Consider the following 22,808-nt stretch of genomic DNA (forward strand, 5'->3'; position numbering starts at 1 on the left):
TAGTGAATATAGGCACTCTTTTCTTTAGTCCAGAACCCCACTCCTCATTTATTCTAGAAACAGCACCTTTTCTTTGGAGAATTATACTAACCTGCACTCCAGCCATTTGGTTCCCATGGGTCGTTGCTATATTTTTATATGGCATATAAATTCACACGTTATATATATGATTTCTTGGGGTGGGGGAGGGGAAGGCAGGGAAGACACACGTAGGGGCTCAGGCTGGACCACTCACAGTCCCACGATCCCTTGACCACAGTTAACTGGTCTCAAGTGGGTGCCTGATGGGATTTCTGGATTTGCGACTAAGAAAGTCAAACCAGTCTTTCTTTAATGACTGTAAAATCTTAATGCTGTAAAATCTGGGACATGTCGAGGCCATGTTTCTAACCATGTGGACCAGAAAAGCAGACAGAGCTGGTCTGCAGTGAGAGAGAAAGAAACGAAAGGGACACACATGGGGACAGAGAAGGAGATGGGGAGACAGGAAGAAGTACTTGTATTTGAACGCCAGCCACTTCCTGCCCTTGAGTTCTTTGATGCTTCCGAGAGTCCTTCTAACACATTTATCTTACGGCTCATTTAGTTTGAGTTCCTGTCACTTTCAGCTGAAAGACCCCCAGCTACTGCAGGAAGAAATATATAAATATGAGAGCTGCTAAAGGAAGAAATAACGAGGCTTGATCATCCATTGAATGGATTGAAAGTTATGAATATAAACAGTCCCCTGCACAAAGGCACCCCCGAAAAAGTGCTCTGAAAACCATCCAGAGTTTCAAAAACTTGAAAATAGGAACTAGTTCTCCCAAATCCCATACCAATATTTCGACAGAGCATAGAGCTTCCATTTAGCACTAACTCAATTCCAACTCTTTCAAATACTCCATTCCTTCCACGTTTAATCCTTCATCATTCAGCTTTAAAATCTGCTTCACTGGTTGCTGAGGGGCAAGGGTGGTGGTGTCACAAATACACAATCTGTGGCATTACTTTCATGGTTCTTTCATGCCCTGGTTACTTCTCCTCAGAAAAACTAGCCACCCAAATAACTTCCAACAGCTTATGCAAAAGGTAATTGGGATGTTTTCACACACAGACTATTTCTTCTTCGACAAAAACAAACCAAACAATCAGATGAAGATGTCTAAGCATATACTGTATGATCCTAGATTGTTTCCAATAAATGATTAATGTTGCTCATTAAGAAGGAAAAAAAATTAAACCCAGATCGAATTTGAGTCACCCTGATATCACCTACTACGAGCAATCTCTGGGTCTGGTTCAGAACTTCCAGACCAAGGCCTCACCTCAGCTGCCTACCACCCTCTGCTGGACCAGGCCTGGTGGTCCAGCATGTAGAGGAGGCTGTGCTGACTCCAAGGCCCCAGGTCACAGAGGCACCTGAGGTGGTCCAGGGGTTGCAAACATATATTGTGCAGTCAGATCAAACTGTAAAGGGTGACAGGGTTCACTGCTGGAGATGATCTGTACTCTACCAAAATTTGCACTTCCCAAGACATCTGTGATGTTATGAGAAATATATGTTTGGTTCCTGAGACAGAGCACCTAAAGCTCTTGGACTTTTGTGAGTGATAGGAAGTCTTTTATTCCTGACACTGAGCTCCATTTAGGAGCTCTATCACCTTGGAAGCTCCCAGGTGATAGAAGCCTCTTTTGTTCTAAATAAGGCGACTTATTGCGGAACTGTAGATAACCTCAGGATGGGGGCCAGCTGCCAGAAAGGCAAGTCTTGACTAGAAACCTAGAACTGTCAGCCTCACTCCCACCATCTCTAGGAATGGGAGAGGGCTTGGAGACTGAGTTAATAATCGATCGTGCCTCCCTAAAATTCCCTCAGTGAATTTACAATAGCCAGGACATGGAAGCAACCTAAGTGTCCATCCACAGATGAATGGATAAAGAAGATGTGGCACACATATACAATGGAATATTACTCAGCCATAAAAAGAAATGAAATTGAGTTATTTGGAGTGAGGTGGATGGACCTAGAGTCTGTCATACAGAGTGAAGTAAGTCAGAAAGAGAAAAACAAATACCATATGCTAACACATATACATGGAATCTAAAAAAAATGGTTCTGATGAACATAGGGGCAGGACAGGAATAAAGATAGAGATGTAGAGAATGGACCTGAGGACACAGGGCAGGGGAAGGGTAAGCTGGGATGAAGTGAGAGAGTAACATTGACATATATACACTACCAAATGTAAAATACATAGCTAGTGGGAAGCAGCTGCATAGCACAGGGAGATCAGCTCGGTGCTTTGCGACCACCTAGAGGGGTGGGATAGGGAGGGTGGGAGGGAGACAAAAGGGAGGGGATATGGGGATATACATATGCATATAGGTGATTCACTTTGTTATAGAGCAGAAACTTAGATAACATTGTAAAGCAATTACACTCTAATAAAGATGTTAAAAAAAAAAAAATCCACTCAGTGACAAGGTTCAGAGAGCTTCCGGGTTGGTGAACACATCCATGTGCCAGGAAGGTGACGTGACTCCACAAGGACAGGAGCTCCTGTGTTCGGGACACTTCCGGACTTCACCATACATACCTCTTCCTCTGACTGCTCACCTGTACCCTTTCATAAACGAGTAAACCTAAGTAAGTGTTTCCTGAGATTTGTAAGCCATTCTAGCAAATTATCAAACCTGAGGAGGGGGTCTTGGAAAGCCCTGATTTGTAGCAAAATCAGAAGCGTTTAACCTGGAGACCCACTGCTTGCGATCAGTGTCTGAGGGAGCGCAGTCTTGTGGGACTGAGCCCTTTATCTATGGGGTCTGTGCCAGCTCTGGGGAGTTACTGTTAGAACTGAAGTGACTTGTAGGCTACCCAGTTGGTATCCAAAGAGAATTGTTTGGTGTGGAAAACCCATACCTATGGGGTCAGATGTGTTATGAACAGAGAAAGTTTTCCTTTACCATCAATTACTTTGTTTCTGTTCCTGGCACACATCTTGATTCCTATACCACATTTCTGCCTTTTGAAACCTTCCCCATACTTGAAGGCCCTCCTCAAGATCCACTTTTAGCTAGGAAGCTTTTCTTCCTCCGGAGTCACAAAATATTGCAACAATGAATGTTGATGTTTATCATAATCTATTTTCCACTACTTACAGTGCTGTATATGTTTAATCTTCCTCACCACACTGTGAATTCCAGAGAGCAGGAACCACTAGTTGAATCACCTCGAGCCCCACAATACTTCCTGCAAACGTTCTCAGTTAATAATTGTCTAATTAATGACCTTTGAATGAATAAAGGAAAAATGCTTCCTAGGGAAAACGCATAGCAGGAAGGCTATGTTGCCATTCAATTCATGCAGCTGCAACACTCACGGACTCAGATATAAAGGCAGAAATGTAAGGGGTGACAGCAGAGCGGCTGTATTTAACAGGGTAAAAGAAATAAACAAAAGCCTCAGGACGGATGCCGAAAAGACATTCCGTACTCAGCCATGTGTTTGGCCTGAAACAGTGCTGCCTGACAGAAATATGATCCAAGCTACATATGTCATTTAAATTGTGTCTACAGGCCCATGAAAAAGTAAAGAGATAAAACAATTTTAATAATATTTTAATGTACCCTAATACATCTAAAATATTTATCTTTTTTTTTCTCATACTAATTCTTTGATGTCTGATGTGTATTTTAAACTTACAAAAATCTCAATTTTGACCAGCCACCTAGCACATGCTCAAAAGCCACATGTGGCTAAGAGGCTGCTGTATTGGACAGCGCAGGTCTAGAACTCATCTCGTTTGAGGTCAACACTTAGTTTTCAGAAATGCACAAAGTGAGCGATGAAAATGATGGTGGTCACACACTGTAAAACAAGTCTGAATGAAACTGCCCTTCAGATGGCCCAGGCTGTACAGAGTAAGACTTCCCGCTACTTTTTTCTGAGTAATTTTTGTAAAGGCAGGTTTTTGGTATGGCAGCATGACTCTTTAAAGGAAACTGCCTTCAAAAAGTAACAATTTTATTTTGTTATGATGTCATTTTCTCCTGCTCACAATTTTGCCAACAAATTTATGTAACTAGAAGAGGGATTAAACACCTTGAAGTTCAGCAGTTCCTAACAATGCTTGTAAATAAAATAAAAAACAATTAAAGTGAGTTTAATTAACAAGATCAAATTGTTCAGATGGCTCTTACCCTAGCTTATGGAGATATGAGAACGATGATCATGACTTTAAAAATGAGCAAACTGAGTAAAAAGGGATATGATCCTTAACAAAGTGATCTTGCAGATATTTGCATTTTCCCCAAACTCTCCCTTCTTACTCTTTCCCATTTTCTTTACTGCATAAAACCCAGCAAATAGAAAAAACACTTTACAACCATGTACAGATAGTAGCGGCAATCAGAAGGCCTAGAACTGGGGCCAAAAAGCTCTCTCACTGGATGGTCCTGGCTGATTCATTCCTTAAGCCTCATTCTCCTTGGTCTTAAAGAAGAGGGTCTGAACAGTCTGAGTTCAGAAATTTCTTCCGGCTCCAAACTGCTCACTTGGCACATGGAAGGTGCTCAGTAAACACTGAGGGGTGAAGAAGAAAACAGAAAAAGGAGGAAGAATTCATTTGTTTTTCTCTGCATGTATTTCAGTGTGGCTCTGGGGGAAAGTAAGACACTTGTGCCAGAAATGACAAAAGTAGGAAAAGTGAAGGGTCCTAGAACATGCCTGATATTCTGAGGGCCATCGGGGAGATCCAGAACTGGGCTTCTGAAGGCAAAGCTACGGTGACTGGGACATTTTCCTGTTTTCCATCAATAAAGCATGCGTAACACATAATTAGATAGAGATCTTACACATGTGTCTTCTCCCTCTGTACCACCTCTCTGCCAAAATCCAATGTTTGTGAGAAGAAGGTGGCTAACCAAACAAGCAATGTCCCCTTTTTACCTCCATCTGCAATACCTCTAAGACAAAAACCTTAGACTCAAAACTACAGTCAGACCAATAAGGAAAAACACACCTATTTCAACTCTGAAAATTATGAGACAAAGGCTCTGTTTTATTTATTTATTTATTTATTTTTGGCTGCATTGGGTCTTCGTTGCTGCGTGCAGGCTTTCTCTAGTTGCAGCGAGTGGGGCCTACTCTTCGTTGCGGTGCACGGGTTTCTTACTGCGGTGGCTTCTCTTGTTGCAGAGCACAGGCTCTAGGCGTGCAGGCTTCAGTAGTTGCAGCACATGGACTCAGTAGTTGTGGCTCATGGGTTCTAGAGTGCAGGCTCAGTAGTTGTGGCGCATGGGCTTAGTTGCTCCGTGGCATGTGGGTTCTTCCCGGACCAGGCTCGAACCAGTGTCCCCTGCACTGGCAGGTGGATTCTTAACCACTGCACCATGAGGGAAGTCCCAAGGCTCTTTGTTTTAAACTAACGAGGAGGCATAAAGCAGGTGTCTCCATGTTTGTCTAAAGCTTATTTTTCTTTTTAAGGGAAGTAGAACACACTCCAATAAACACTGCATAATATGCTACTGGTAAAAGGATTAATAGGTATGCACTCAGCCCATGTTAAAATAAATGTTTCTCCGCTCTGGAGTACAAATTTACAAAATGTAACACCAAAGAGAAAAATCCAAATGTATAGTACAAAACAATTTATACAAGGATAAATTTGTGTAAATTTTCCTTTCTATTCTAATACGCTACATACCCAGGCAATATAAAAAAATGTTTAATCTCACTTTTAAATGTCAACCAGAAGAATTTTTTTTTCCCTGTCCTAATACAACACTAGAAAAAATAACTTTTAAGAACAAAAGAAACACAATTTGGCGAGTGTACGTATGTGTCCTCAATGCCATCACGGGCAGCAGTACCACATGAGTACCTGCTTTCTCTTCTGAGTTTTCATTGGTTCTTCCCCATCTTTCCATTCCCTAGAGCAGGATGGGTCCCAGGGTGTTAGCCTCTACTCTCAGGTCTTCTATTCCATTTAATCCTTTCTTCCTTGACAACATAATCAATACCTCTTCCTTTACCTCCTATCTCCTTCCCACAAGAATTTACCTGACCTTTCTAGGGCAGACTACAAACCCTGTACAACCTGCTAGGTATCTCTATCAGATGCTTTGCCATCATTTCCAATTCAACCCACTCTAAACCTGAATTCTGACTCCTCTTGCTGTATTGTCTTCTCCCACATGCTATAAGCACCCAAGTCCTGGATACTTTAGTTCTGCAATGTTTTGATCATTCTTCCCTTCCTCTTCTCCAGTCTCATGGCACCGTGCCAGCGCAGGCCCTCATTACCTCCTTCCTGGCACATTTTATTGAATACCATCCCGAGCCCACCCACTGACCAAACCCAATTTATTTTATGCTCTGCTTTCAGATTAACCTTCTGAAAGGGAGCCTGAACTAGGCCATTGCCTTGTTCAAAATAGGCAACAGAGACACTGAATGTATCAAGGTCCAACCCTGGCGTCAAGGTCTTCCACAGCTGGATTTGGTTTCAACCTCCTTCTTTTTTTCTTTTTTTTTTGGCCACACCACATAGCTTGTTGGATCTTAGTTCGCCGACCAGGGATTGAACCTGGGCCCTTGGCAGTGAAGTGCAGAGTCCTAACAACTGGACTGCCAGGGAATTTCCTCACCCTCCTTCTGGATGTGTCACCCAGGACTCCCCTTCATGTACCAGTAGTCCATCTCTATGCTATGTCATTCTCTGAATACAGTTGATATTTTCTCCATCTCTCGGCACATCTGTCTACAATCCAATGACCAAATGTATGTGGGATGTTAATAAAAAGGTCTTGTGCATTTTTCACTAAGTATATCCATAAGTATTTAATGTTCTCGAAGCTACTGTAATTTATTGGGTTGTTTTAAATTTTTATTTTCTAATTGTTCATGCTAGTGTAAAGAAGTACAATTTGTATTTTCACCTTTTTCTTGCCTCGTTGACACCTGTTAAGGTCTAGAAGTTTACTTAGAGATTTCTTAATTTTTTTCAAATATATGACCTTATTATCTACAAATAAAGATGCTTTTGCTTCCTCCTTCCCAATCTGAATTTCTTTTTTTTTTTTTACATCTTTATTGGTGAATTTCTTTCATGTTTTTTTTTCGTGCCTAATTACACTGGCTAAGAACTCCAGTCAGTGTTGCATAGAGCAATATCCTTGCCTTATTCCCCATCTTGGATAGAAAGTTAAATACGATGACAGCTGAAGATGTGTAATGGATGCCCTTTACCACTTTAATTAAGAGTTCTGTCTACTACTAGCTTGCTGCAAGTTTATATCATAAATAAGTGTTGAACTTTGTCAAATGCTTTTTTCTGCATCTACTGAGATGATCACATGGCTTTTCTTTTTTCTTCTGTATGAATTACGCTTATTTTTTCATAATAACTTTTTTTTCTTCATAATAACTTTTTAAAGGAGTTTAGGTTTACAGAAAAATTGAGCAGCTAGTGCAAAGAGCTTCCATATATTCCCTCTTCTTGAACACCCCCTCGGCAGTTTCCCATTACTAATAACTTGCATTAGTGTGTTGTATTTGTTATAAATAGATAAACCAATATTGATACATTATTAATAACTAAACTCCATACATTAAGGTTCACTCTTCTGAGCTGTACAGTCCTATGAGTTTTGATAAATGCATAATGTCATAATCCACCTTTAAAGTATCATACAGAATAGTTTCACTGCCCTAAAAATCCTGTAATTCACCTATTTATTCATCTCTCCTCTCCTCTCGCTCCTCCTGGCAACTACTGATTTCCTCTCTGAAGGCATCCAAGTATGCACTGAATTTTAATTTGGATTTAAAGTGGATCTGGCAGGGACTCCTCAGGTGGTCCAGTGGTAAAGAGTCTGCCTTCCAATGCAGGGGACGCAGGTTTGAATCCTGGTCGGGGAACTAAGATCCCACATGCCGCAGGGCAACTAAGCCCGTGTGCTGCAAATTACAGAGCCCACGTGCCCTGGAGCCCACACGCCACAACTAGAGAGAGAAAACCCGCACGCCACAACTAGAGAGAAACCCAAGCAGACCACGCACCGTAACGAGAAAGTTCCTGCATGCCTCAACAAAGATCCCGTGTGCCAAAACTAAGACTCGACACAGCCAAAAAAAATAAAATAAAATAAAAAATAAAGTGGACCTGGCATATTGTAAGTGCTGAATTAAAGATAGCTATTATTAATTGTAACAATGAAAACAGCATTCTAAGAGTACAGTTCCAGGGATGGATATAAAGAATGTGAGATTTTTTTCCTTCATAACAGTTGGGTAGGAATAGTGATAACCAAATTTTCAAAATGACAGCCTCTCCTTTCTCCTAATCAGCACTTCTACCTTAGAATATTTTTTAGTAAAATGTACAAAATCCTTACACATAATAGAAACAGTAAATATTGCAGTTAGGTGATGATTATTTACCATCATCATATAATTAGACATAATTTCAATAACTGCCCACACAGAGAATAATGAAAAGATATTCCTTAGGAAAACACATATTAATGACAAGAGAATCCAAGTTGGTGGAGAGATTTGTAAGGTCCAATGGGCACTTTCCCTTTGGGGTCAGGCCTGAGAGAAGCATCAGGATCATGACCACAGTTTGCTTATCCATTCCCTTACTGAAGGACATCTTGGATGCTTCCAGTTTTGGGCAATTTTGAATGAAGCTGCTGTAAACACTCATGTGCAGGTTTCTGTATAGACAGAAATTTTCAACTCATTTGAGTAAATACCTAGAAGTATGATTGCTTGGTTGTATGATAAGAATATGTCCAGCATTACAGGAAACTTCCATGTTGTCTTTCTACACTTTCTACACCACTTTCCATTCTCACCAGCAACAGAGAGTTCCACATCCTCACAAGCTTTGGTCTTGACAGATTTTTGGATTTTAGCCATTCTAATAGGTGTGTAGTGGTATCTCAGTGTTGTTTTAATGTGTAATTTCCTTATGACATATGATGTTGAGCATTTTTTCATGTGTGTATTTGCCATTTGTGTATCTTCTTTGATGAAGGGTCTTTTCTGGTCTTTTGCCCATTTTCTTCCATTGGGTAGTTCACTTTCTTACTGTTGAGTTTTAAGAGTTCTTTGTATATTTTGGATAATTGTCCTTTATCAGATTAGTTTTACAAATATTTTCTCCTAGTCTGTAGCTTTCTTTTTATTCTCTAAACAGTGTCTTTGCAGAGCCGAAGTTTTTACTTTTAATGAAGTCCCATTAATCAATTTTATTTTTATGGATAGGCTTTCGATGTTGTATCTAAAAACTGATCACCAACCCCACGTTTTCCAAGATTTCCCTTATGTTATTTTCTAGAAGTTCTATGGTTTTGCATTTTATATTTAGATCTATGATCCATTTTGAGTTAATTTTTGTGAAGGGTATAAGGTCTAAGTCCATTTCTGTGCATGTGGATGTCCAGTTGTTCCAGCACCATTTGTCTCCTCTGTACTTCATTTTGATATTTTCTGCTAACCTATCTTCTAATTATTTAACTCTCTCTTCAGCTGGACCTATTCTGCTGCTAAACCCTAAGTTCTTAATTTTGGTTTGGGGTTTGTCAGGGTAAGAATTTCTGTTGGGTAATTTTCCAAATTTGTTTTGTCACTTTATATAATTTCCAGTCCTCTCTAACATTTTAAAATCTTGTCTTTTATCTCTTTGAATATAATAAGCATCGTTATTTTAAAGTTCATGCCTAACAATTTGAATATCTGAAGTATCTGTGATTCTACTTCTTTATTATTTCTGTTAGTTCTTTTTTTCTTTTTTACATCTTTATTGGAGTATAATTGCTTTACAATATTGTGTTAGTTTCTGCTGTACAACAAAGTGAATCAGCTGTATGCACACATATATCCCCATATTCCCTCCCTCTTAAGCCTCCCTCCCACCCTCCCTATCCCACCCCTCTAGGTCATCACAAAGCATCAAGCTGATCTCCCTGTGCTATGTAGCTGCTTCCCACTAGCTATCTATTTTACATTTGGTAGTGTATATACGTCAATGCTACTCTCTCACTGAGTCCCAGCTTCCCTTTCCCCTCCATGTCCTCAAGTCCATTCTCTATGTCTGCGTCTTTATTTCTGCCCTGGCACTAGGTCCATCAGTACCATTTTTTTAGATTCCATATATATACATTAGCATAGTTCTTGTTCACATTGCCTTACCTTGCAATGCACCTCTATCTTTGATTGGATGCTGCACATTATATTATTTAAATGCCTTGTAGAATCATTAGAGACAGGATTACATTTGCTTTCCTGCCAGGTGAGATGGGGACCTGCATTCTAGGATCACTTTGGTCCATTTTTAGTGCTCAAGACTTCCCAGATCACACAAAGAAACTTAAAATCACACAGCAATCCATGTGAGGACTGGTTTACTTCTGTTTCACCCTTACACCCCACCCAAGGCTGGGTTGCAAACCATGTTGCCAACCAAAACCGTAAGAAGTTTGCCAAGGATTCCACCTCTGGAAGACCCTGAATTCCAACACTTTTTCCCCCTAGGTCCCCTAGACCCTACAAGACTGTCAGAAACACAGCTCTGCCTTTAAGCTACTTTTGTCTGAATGGCAAACACCCAAATACCAGATTCACCTCTCTACATTTCCACCTCCTCTTAGATCTTGGTCTGGTAATTGTCCATTAACTTGGTATTTTTCCAGTGTCTACAAGTATAGGTTTTTAATATTTTGTCCAGTCTTAGCTGCCAGTTCTGCAGAAGTCAGAACAGGACTCTTCATCCTATGAGTTCCACAAATATTTTCCTCTCGTGGCCTTTAACACAACTGATTTTATATTGTGCATATGTTCCTTACCCCAACCGTTTTAGAATGCTAGGATCAGGTCTGATTCATGCAGCACTTGGCCCCTACCCAGAATATTTGTTAAATCGAAACAACCTGTCTTCTTTGATGCTTTTGCTAATTATTCATGTTCAAAATCTCATTGTTTTAAATCAATAAAATTTCATGCTTATATAATCATCATTAAAAATATCTTTCCATTTCCCATTTGCTTTCAATATTTACAGTTTCTGCAAGAAAAGGTCTTATCTATTTTAGTGTCTTTTTAAAAAATCTGACTCTATTATGTCATTTATTTTATTTCAAGATGATCTTTACACTTTCCAGATGTGTCTTATGGCATGCACATACATATTTAAACGTGATGATTTAACATTCATTTTATTTTGATAATTTCATGACACTTCTTAGGAACTATCAGTAGGATACCTAGTGAAACCACCATACTATAGATACTGGATAGAAAATAACCAGAACATTTTCTGTGTATAAAGCAATTAGCGATTTTTTAGAAAATGTGTTTTTGTGCCTCTTTTTCATTTCACTGTTTCTCCTTCATTAAGTAACCATATGTGGAATTGCTCAGGATTTCATTGCCTTTTTCTGTAGGGAAAGAATGAAATATATCAAAAGGTTGACTGTCTGTTCTGAAACCTCTAGGAACCAACAGCAAGGGAAGGAAGAGCTACTTAAGGGGAGCTCCCATCTTTCTGAGTAGCAGAGACATTTTTGGTTGCAAATTTTAGGGATATATCCACATCAATAATTGCTCAGGGAGAACCTTCCAATCCCCCAGATTTGGCCAGGATGCCAGTGCTGATACTTCTAAACATCATATATTTCCTCTTTCTTAAAAGATTTCGTATTATTTGTTCAATGTATGCCTTCCTTCTTGGAGCTGGAACTCTTAGCGCCAAGGACCATTCCTATACTGCCCTCAATAAACATAAAGGCTAACATTTAGCAATTTCGTGGCTTTCAATACTTCAAAAGCTAAGTTAGATTTTCCTTCATAATCCCAGAGGTAAGTAAACCTAATCTATTCTGGATTTCTTCCCCTCACCCAACATGCCTTAGATTCTGACCAGATAATGTGTGTGGGTGTAGCCTGACTTGATCCCATCTCAAAAAACAAATCTATAACCAGCATCATTGGTCAGGGGCTTGTTGCATTTTTCCTTCCTTTTGGCACCAAGTGTCCCTTGGATACCCAATAAAATACTCACCAGTAATAAAATCAGCCTTCAGTTATTTAGGAGTTGGTCATTCAGATGCCCTGCTTCTCATTTTCTTCTTTTCCTACCTACTCTCTAACTTTTGGGCTTCTCACTGGCACACATGCTATCAAAGGCTGGCCACAACAAGGGGGCTAGCTCTAATGAGTGGACTTTGTGATTGGCTAGAAATTCCAAAAAAAAGCACATAAAGTTGGTAGATGGTTGAAACCCTAAAAGTTTGGAGAATCTTTCTGATGATATCAATTATTCTTAGTAGGACCCAGAAAAGATAGTTTGTGCAGTCAATAACCATAGTTACTAACCTATCATTATGTTACAATTTTTGTTTTTCCATTTTCTAGGTGGTGATATTATCTAGTTCTCTGCTTACCCAATCTGTGAATTGGGACATTTTATTTCATCTCTCTGAGCCTCATTTCATCATCAATAAAACAGAAACAGTAACCAAACAGGTTTGTTCTGACCCAAGCATTAATTCCCAGAATGAAATAATGTATGAAAGTGCTTTGTAAATGTAGAGGACCACTCGCATCTTATATCATTACCAACATTAATTGTTTGCTCACGGTTTAAGTTTTACATTAGAATGCCAATTTGTCTTCTCAAAAGCAGAGGTGTTTCACACGGGTTATTGTGATGGATACAATTCAGGATTTTGGCGCACCTGGCCAGCATGCATGCCAAATTCCATATCAGTGCTTACCTTGGGAGGTTTCCTGAATGATGGAAACAAAACATTCAGCAGCAGAAGGAGAGCGGATTGTCAACACAGCAGCCACACGTCAGAAGGAAGCAATGAAAGAGAAAAAAAACAAGGGAAACTCAGCATCATGATTACGTGATCTGAAAGATATTCTACTTCACAAAGATCTGGAGCCATATTCACTTCACTGCCTGAGGTGATAAACTTTTGTATTTGTTCAAAAATATAGTGTGGGCCTCAGTTTCTTTCCTGGTTTAATAGAATATATCCAGTCATTAAGAGGTATTTTTAATGATTCTTAAAAAGCCAACAAAAAGAGCATCAGAATAAAGAAAGATGCTGCAATCATACTGCATGTGGTCAAATACTTTAAAATCAATTTTCACATTTAAATTTTTGTTAAATTCGCCTTAATATATATGTATATTTCCTTTGAAAAATAATAAATATGGGATTTTTTCCCAATTAAAAACCATGGTTTAGATGACAATTTTCACATATTTCAACCCTGAATAAAAATTTAAAAGCAAGTTACATCCTTCCTTATCACCAACAACACACGTATCCTTTATCATTCTTTTTTTTTTTTTTTTTTTTTGTGGTATGCGGGCCTCTCACTGCTCTGGTCTCTCCCGTTGAGGAGCACAGGCTCTGGACGCGCAGGCCCAGCAGCCATGGCTCACGGGCCCAGCCGCTCTGCGGCATGTGGGATCCTCCTGGACCGGGGCACGAACCCGTGTTCCCTGCAGTGGCAGGCGGACTCTCAACCACTGCGCCACCAGGGAAGCCCTATCGTTCATTTTTTGTATTCAAAAATGACTGAAACTGCATCCAGAAAAAACTCGGAAAAGGAAATAGTTTTCAAAGTAACAAACCGTTAGGCTTACTTGCTTTGTAAATGTTTTGATCATATACAAAATTGAGCTGAACTATGATTTTTATGGTGTGTAATCCTATCACAGGGTCTTGGCCTTCTTGATGTGGTTTATTCTTAATCAACCTCCAGTATCATCGATGCAGAAACTGCAAAATTATTGTTGAATAGAAATGGGGGAATTTTTCCAGTGGCTTTAATCCTTCTTCACAGGGAACAGAATCATGAGAATAAGAAATGGATTTTCCAGGGCAGAGGGCATGGAAACCAAAAGGTACGGGCAAAAACAGCATGGTGCTCTTTCTCCATCATTGTGTCTAACACTCCCCACAGAACTTTGAGGGCCCCACACAAAACCCAGAGCTCAGAATCAAGGAAAGAAACTCCATGGATTCCACAATCAGGTAGGTAACTCTAACCTTTAAATCTAGGGAAAGAAAATCATGACATTTCTTATAATGATGAAGATAAAAAATTATCTTCTTGAAATTCCATAAATTAGCTAAAAAGTAAATGAGTCCTTATGTTGTGACCCCAGGAAGGCACAACAGGAATGTGATTTTTGTCTTCAGGTTTTAGAGAGAAACTTCCTAGAAAAACTGGCATCTCTGGCTGCTATTAAGCAAGTCTCAACATTCTGTGCATCTGTCCTTTATAACAAGATAAACATTTATAGATGTTGTTATAAAATTGTACGAGTGTTTTTAATTCTAAGAAAGCCACGGGTCTTTGCTCTGTGCATAAAACTTGAGGTTTCTGCCAAGAAAATGTCCTTAAGCGGAACAACTGCTCTAGAAGGCATCTGTTCTGAGCAGGTAGAACAATGATGAAAACCTCACGCCTTCTCTTATTTTGCTTGCTTGATTTTTTAAAAGCCATTTAAATCATGGCTTTATTTAACAGGGTAAAGAAAAGCCACTTGACTTGGCTTGCGATAAGGCAACCATATGACACAGCATGGGCCAAATTAATAAAATATATGCTTCGCATTTAGGCTGCAATGAACCAAGTAATCTAATGGGGGTACATGCTAACAGAAATCCCAGGGGTTTCTCTAGGGTTCTCATGTGCTTCAGGACTGTACAATAACCGTCACCAGCGGCACAGAACAAGTGCTGGTTTGTAGCCAGTAGTACACTGACCTCCTTCGCTGTCCAATAATAGAGCTATCCTTTCCTTATTGACATTTCAATACAGTTTTCTTTATTCCTATCAGGAAACCAGTCCTATTTCAACATTTTAAGTACTTTGTAAGTGTACGCCTCTTTCTTAGAAAGATAGCACATAATATGGGAATGCCAATGTAATTCTGCTACCTTCTTTTGTGTTTCTAAGGATGGTTTGTTAAGAATAAAGGGAGACTGGGATGCATGGGAAAAAGGCGAGCCACTAAGGGAAACCGCCACTACCCAAGTTACTCATCGTTTAGTTGAGAACAAGGATCCTGGCTACAGAAGGAAAAGGAGGTCATTTAGTTGATCACAACTGTACTTCATTAATTGGTAAACAAACATTTCTTGAGGTTTGAATTAGGTGACAAGCAACTAAGTTATCCTAATTCAGAACCATAGTTTACTGCCCCAATCCCCAGAGGCTATATATCATTTTGGGGGGCCTGTGAAGAAAAATTTTTCCAACATGAGTAATACTGATACTACAACCAAATATGGCATGCTATCCTTTGGGAAAAAACAACTAATGTGATATTGCAATGTAAAGATAAAAATTCTCACACATGTATCTATGAAAGAAAATAAATAATATAAAAATCCATCAGAAACATAATCAATATTAAATACATTTTTTTTAAGTTACAGCCTTTGTTGATTATATCAATAAAGTCTTATCAACAAAGAGTTCCATCTAACTCTGTTAGGTCCAGCCTATTGCTGATACCTGCGTGGCTCACTCAGAGAAGGAGGCGATATTCCTGGCTAACAAACATCCAATGAACTACAAAGAACATCCCTTTGCAAAACACCAAAGGTTCCTTCCTCTCCCAGGACAAGCAAGTTGATGGACCTCTTCAAGGTCACCCACACTGTGTGCATTTCTCACACAACTCATGTAATTTCCATGCCTTTCACCCCCTTCTGCCCGCTAGAATTTTCTCCTCTCCAACATCCAGCTCCAGGCTCCACTCTCTCAATTCCCATCAATTGTTTGAGAGCTCCTTGGCCTTCACTACCTCTGATACCCCAGGATTCCTATGGTCAACAAAACAGCTTAACACTCACGAGCACACATAAAGTCCTGCAGCCTTCAGTGATTCTGTCTGAATTGGAATCTCGTGTATCCTTAAGGCCTAAACCCCTTGAAAGCAGAGGCTATGCCACATGCTACTTGCATGATCTCAGTCCCCAATGCCACATATTTATGTAGAACTGAAATCATTATAAGAACTCAGAAGTAATTTTTTACATTAATGGGTTAAACATAATCTAGATTTGAGGATTTTCTTCCACCACCACCTCAATCCCACAATTCCAAAATTTGGGGGCAAGATTTTTTTTTTTTTTTTGGCCATGCCACGTGGCTTGCAGGATCTTAGTTCCCCAACCAGGGATCAAACCTGGGAATTCCCACGGGGGCAAGATTGCTTGCATTTAATAGCAGAGAAGATGTCAAGGATTGTCAGAAAATGTAGACTGTTTCCAAGGTCTTGTTTTAAAATAATTATTTCTCTAGATCAGCATTCATACAGAGAAGTTCAAAGGGATGCCAACGAGGGTCAAGCCCTCAAAACCTTCGTAGGTCAACTAGGTTCAGAAATGCAGGTTCAGTCTGATGAGAGGAGAGGAGACACACACACACGGAAATGGGGCTGTAAAGATAAGCTGGATCTATATTGGGCCAGGTCTTGAAATGAACCGTCAGTACTTAATTTAGTAGATAGTACAAACCTGAAAAGCTTAACAACAGAGTGAAATAAATAAGGCAGTAGAAATAGCATATTACAATGACAGCAATCCTATATAGCTGTCGTTCTTTCCTCACACCTCACACTGAGAGATTTCTGGGACAAGGAGCCTTTTGGCCATTATTTACAGCCTACTGACTACAGTGAGCTACTTACAAGTTAGATGGCCAAAGACCCTGATGCCCGCAAGCCCTAACCCCAGTCAGTGCTTCAAGAGACATGAATGATCAGTGACTTCTTCTGAAACAGAAAGTTCTCTTCCATGTGCTAATGATGTCATTGATTGATGGCTGGAAACTGCCACAACCTATATCAGAAAGATATAGAGCTAAATGACATTTGACTCCTGGAGATTACTCTAAGGACATATACTTTATAAAGCCCTTGATTTTCACTTCCCACTTGGAGAGCTAAACATTGGGGCACAACAGAGTCCAAGTAATCCTGTTAACCAGCAAGCGTTTAATGAGTACCAATTCCTACACTGCACATCATAGGTGCTCTGAGGGATATTAGAGGAATGAGGCATGATCTCTGACCTCAAGAAGCTTAACACCTTGTAACAGAGACAGATACATACGTGAATAACTAACATCAAGGGGACTGTGATGAGTGTCAAAGCACAGGTAGAAACAAAGAGCTATATTCGGTCAATAAATATTTAAACACATACTGTGTGCTACTTTGTTGAGGTACAAAAATAAATTAGACATGCTGCCTTTCAGACAACAATAAATGGAACTTATACACGTTCTGTGATGTGCAGAGACGCCCCAAAGAGGGAAATATGAACTGGGAAAGAAGAGAAGTTTCTCAGAGAGGGAAATCTAGAAGGCTGAAGAGAGGCACCCAGCTGACAGGGTGAAGAAATGGCAACCCAATAGGGAGAACCGTGTGTGCAAAAAGCATCGGAGTACACAGCTCGCTTGAGGACCAGAGCATCACAGGACTGTTCTGTCACCCAGCTCAGTAGTTTGTCCACAGAAAGAGACAGCGGGACACAGGATGATACAAGGTTGGGATTTGGTTGGATAGGTGGGTATAAAGGTTCATCTTCAATGACAGTTGATCAACTTTAGTTTGAAGATACGTTTATATACTTGTATACCAACAAATGAACATATTCATATATTTAAAACATATAACAAGCACTTCTATGAGTTATAAAAAGCAGATGGGATTACATATTTTGAAGAGCCTCTGAAACCAACCACAAGAAGAATGCAAATGCCAAAAGCATTAAATTCCATGACAAAGCCTGGTTTTAAAACCTTTAAAAAGAGGTATTAGAGTCAGCAGGTTATAAAGCTTATATGAAGCTACAGCAAAATTTTCTGAACACTGATGAAGCTGATTCATTTTTTTAACTTTTTATTTTATATCGGAGTATAGCCGATTAACAATGTTATGATTTTTCAGGTGCACAGCAAAGCGACTCAGCCACACATATACATGTATCCCTTCTCCCCCAGACTCCCCTCCCATCCAGGCTGCCCCATAACACTTAGCAGAGTTCCCTGGGCTATACAGTAGGTCTTCGTTGGTTATCCTTTTTAAATAGGAAGCTGATTCATTTAAGGGGAAATGTTACCAACCAGAGCAGACTTTTAACACCAATATATCTGGTTTGCTTGGAAGAGTATGTCCTCTGGAATCTACTGGGTTTAAGGTATGTTTAATATTGTTTTCCTCCTAACCTCTTATTTTCTAGAAGACTTTGATTTTTCTACCTATGAATTTTTCTGACGGTGGTGCTTTCCAAGAACTCAAATCCCTGTGGTTGGACGGAGGCTGAGACGGTCCAAGGGGAAGATCCAATAGAGCACAGGCTGGATCGAGAAGGAAGTCAAGTCAGGAGGAGGATGACAGACTGGGGGAAAGCAAGAAACTCGTGGTCTGGATAAAGTGAAAGAGCAAAGATGGTGTAGTGGCAGCAAGAGAAGATGTTGCAGTCAATGATTGAGGTGTAATATTTCAGAACGGTAGACTCTAAGCTGGTCATAGCAGTGTGTCTGTGAAATGGAATGGACAATCATCACTTTAATGAATAACTAACACTTATGGAGCTCTAACTATATTTTTCCGTTAGTTCCACCTGATTTTACTCATTTAACATATTTGATAACCCTATTAAGTTCCCTTTATTATTTTTTTTCAGATGAAAAATACTGGGTGTAAGGTACCAGAGATGGCATGATTTACTCAAAGTCACACAGTTAAATTGGCAGCAGTGCTAAGATTCAAGCCCAGGCTGTCTCTGGCTGTAGAGCCCCCTCCTCTCCCTCCCCCCACTCATAACAGCTACAGTACATTGCCTCTTTTGAGTCTAGAAGATTTTAGTGAAAGCTCTTTGAGCCTAGGCTAGGGTCCTGGATAGCAATCTGTGTGAATGTTCAGTGATGTGGCTCATGTGTCCACATGGGTCATCCACGTGGTTAATGGCATCACTTAGCTCTGTGTTGAGGTCCTTCAGGAATGTGTAGGAGAATCTCAAAGGAGGAATGGCTCTTACATGCAAGAGAGGAATGGCTGCTCCATGGCAGTGTAGAGTCAGAAGAAGGTGGCAAACTACCACCTTCCCTGGGGGAGCAGAAAATTGAGCACCCCTGGAGAGGGCTATGAATAAAGCCACAAAAATGTGTATGTAGATGTGCTGGGAGCAAACGTCAGGCAGAGGAGAGCAGAAACAAAGTTGGAGAGTACAGGGTATGCTCAGGGAGCAGCAGGTACACAGAGGGGATTGAGAACAATCAAGTAGAAATAATAGACAGCAACCAAAGTACAGAGGGCACTGAGTGCCACTCAGACTTTGACTTCTCCCAGAAGCAATTGTTATGGATGGTTTGTGCAATGAGTGTAACATGGCCAGATGTGTTTTAAGAGCGTGTGATTGAGGCCACACCATCTACAGAGTCAGCAGTGAGATGTACTGGTGACCCTCTACTTGGCAACGGCCACAGCCTGTGTGGTGTGTAAGTTGGCACAGAGGCAAAGGCAAGAGAAAAAGTAGGATGGAAAGGAGAGAGCAAACAGATGATTTGAAGGAAGATTCTGTAAAATGTGTTGACTGACGTGCCCCACCACCTGACCTCCCCTCTACATCTGCAAGGATGGAACCACCGCTGTGTGGTGTGGAATGACTTCTTATGGTCCTTCCGTTGCAGACCTTGGAGCCGCCCTGATGAGATGAATGAAGGAACAAATGGCTTCAATTATCTTCATATTTTATATGTTGTTGAGTTTAAAAATTCCAAATGCATCTGCAATTAAAAAACCCAATCATTCCAATATTCCTTCAGTGTGAACTGCTTCTTTTAAAAATTTACCACTCCATTTAACTTGCTCTCATTTTCAATAAAACTCAAAAAGAAAAACTGAACTAAATTGATACCGGAGTGGAAAGACTTGTGGCTTAATTTTGGCAGGGCGGGGTGTATATTTTGGACTACATCTTTCTACCATAACTACATTTGGCTGGAATTTCTGCAAGAAGTAAGACAGGATAGTGGTGATGATTTAAGGATTTGGAGCCAAACAACTCTAGCTCTGCCATCAGCTAGCCATGTTGACTTGGGGCACATTTATGTAACCCCTCTGAGCCTCAGTTTCTGTATTTATAAAATGGGGAAAGAAGGGGAGTTCCCTGGTTGCCTAGTGGTTAGGGTTTGGTACTTCCACTGTGGAGGTCCGGGTTCGATTCCTGGTTGGGGAACCATCCTGCATGCCATGCAGCGTGGCCAAAATACAAAAAATAAATAAAAATAAACTTAAAAAAATAAAATGAGGCTAGAAAAGCACCCCTTCAGGACCACACTCAGTGGCCAGGATAATGCTACACACCACTGGCGCATAGTTATTGTTCAATAAATGTTACATGCTATGGTTGATGCTACAACAAACAGCCCTCCTGGATAACGAATGCAAAATGTTAACATAGCTCCAACTAATTGTATCTAGGAAAAAGTTACTGGGAGCTGAAGAACAAGAGCACTTTCTTTTGGCAACAGAGAAAACTTATGTTCATAAAAATGAAGAGAAACATGATGTTTAAAATACGCTCTTCAAACAAGGACAGCTGAATGTCGACCATTGTTGGAACGTCGCCAACAGATATATGGATGGTGTTATACTCTTTAAAAAAAGTTCAAGGGGCTTCCCTGGTGGCGCAGTGGTTGAGAATCTGCCTGCCAATGCAGGGGACACGGGTTCAAGCCCTGGTCTGGGAAGATCCCACATGCCGCAGAGCAACTGGGCCCATGAGCCACAACTACTGTACCTGCGCGTCTGGAGCCTGTGCTTGGCAACAAGAGAGGCCTCGACAGTGAGAGGCCCGCGCACCGCGATGAAGAGTGGCCCCCACTCACCGCCAACTAGAGAAAGCCCTCCCACAGAAACGAAGACCCAACACAGCCAATAATAAATAAATAAATAAATAAATAAATTTATTTTTTAAAAAAAGTTCAAGATGTTCAAAATGTTTTGATGTTCAGAAATGAGTTTTAGAGGAAAAAAAGAATACACCAGCATAAAAGTGAATACAAAATATTCTGAGTCTCGAGTGTCCTTGCTGGGAAGACAGGAATGACTGAAGGGGTCGGCAGCAATGAGGACCACCTGGGAGCAACAGAGCGGCAGCCCAGGACCGGGAGGAGACCCCAGTCCCAGAAAGGTGCCTTGCATTCTATTTCCTTCAGGGATGGCATACCTTAAAGGGATGTATAATAGTAAACTCGTGACGGAAAAAACGCTCACTATGTTGTCAATGACACAGTGATTTCTGGCTATGACAGCACTTCTAAAACAGGGTTTTTTTTCCCTTAAGGGAAAAAAAAAAGGTTTTTAAGAAAACACGTATGATAAAGGAAGGAAAAGAATAGAGAGAGAAAACAAACCTTGGAAATAATTAGATAAACATATATGAAGTTGAACACCCTTATAAGAACTAAACTAGGATATTAATTTTTTTTTTAGCAAAGGGCCAAGAGCAGGTGCATAATGGCCAACACTTCAGCATACATCATCGGGCTGATCTCACTTGACATCTGGCCCCATGCACTGCTACACCCACGACAGCTGACAAAGTGACCACAGGGATAATGATTTAATTTTAAAGGTAGCCTTTATTTTACAATGACCTAGTATTTTTAAATTTGTCATTTATTTTCCCAGTCTGAAGCTGAAGAATCTAGAAGTACTATTTCAGGACTTGGAAAGCTGGCATTAAAAAAGGTCAGGGCAGGAATAAAGACACAGATGTAGAAAATGGACTTGAGGACACAGGGAGGGGGAAGGGGAAGCTGGGACGAAGTGAGAGAGTAGCACTGATATATATACACTATTAAATGTAAGACAGACAGCTAGTGAGAAGCAGCCGCATAGCACAGGGAGATAAGCTTGGTGCTTTGTGACCTCCTAGAGGGGTGGGATAGCGAGGGTGGGAGGGAGACGCAAGAAGGAGGGGATATGGGGATATATATATATATATGCATACAGCTGATTCACTTTGTTATACAGCAGAAACTAACACAACATTGTAAAGCGATTATACTCCAATAAAGATGTTAAAAAAAAAAAAAAAGGTCAGGGGTCAGCATTAGAAACAGAACCCAAAGGAGCAAACAGTTTTGGGCCCTTTCCCAAAATAACACCTTGAATTTTCAGCTGAGTACCAAAGCACAGAACTGCATTACCCAAGTAAGATATGCCCTATAGGCCACGAAGAACATTTACAGTTTGAAAGCTTCACTACTATAGTCCACTGAAATGAACAGCGAGACAAGGTGATTTAAAAAAAAAAAAAAAAGTGTCGTTTTGTTAGTCTTTGTCAAAAACACTTTCTGCTATCATCAAAAAGAACACGATTAAAAAATGCTGGCAAAGGTGTGGAGAAAAGGGAACCCTCCAACACTGTTGGTGGGAATTAAACTGGTGCAGTCACTGTGGAAAACAGTATGGAGGTTTCTCAAAAAACTAAAAATAGTACTACCTTATAACCCAGCAATGCCACTCCTGGGTATATGTCTGAAAAAAAAACAAAAACACTAATTCGGAAAGATTCATGCACCCCAATGCTTATGGCATTATTTACAATTGCCAAGATAAGGAAGCAACCTAAGTGACCATCAACAGACAAATCGATAAAGAAGATGTGGTGCTATATAGATAATGAACTGCTACTCAGCCATAAAAAAGAATGAAATGTTGCCATTTGCAACAACATGGATGGACTTGGAGGGTATTATGCTGAGT

At 40.2% G+C, this 22,808-nt stretch overlaps 1 protein-coding gene across 5 annotated transcripts in view; it reads right to left on the reverse strand.

The window, feature by feature from the left end:
• The window catches only part of KIF13A (kinesin family member 13A), a 218,361-nt gene that overhangs the window by 115,000 nt on the left and 80,553 nt on the right, over window positions 1-22,808 (reverse strand). For all 5 annotated transcript variants that reach the window (XM_079935515.1, XM_079935517.1, XM_079935514.1 and 2 more), the window contains exon 3: window positions 12,766-12,778. In XM_079935515.1, coding sequence (XP_079791641.1) covers window positions 12,766-12,778 — 13 coding nt within the window. The remainder of the gene's footprint in view (window positions 1-12,765; window positions 12,779-22,808) is intronic.

The sequence above is a fragment of the Stenella coeruleoalba genome, assembly GCF_951394435.1.
Source record: "Stenella coeruleoalba genome assembly, chromosome: 10".
Classification (NCBI taxonomy): Eukaryota; Metazoa; Chordata; class Mammalia; order Artiodactyla; family Delphinidae; genus Stenella; species Stenella coeruleoalba.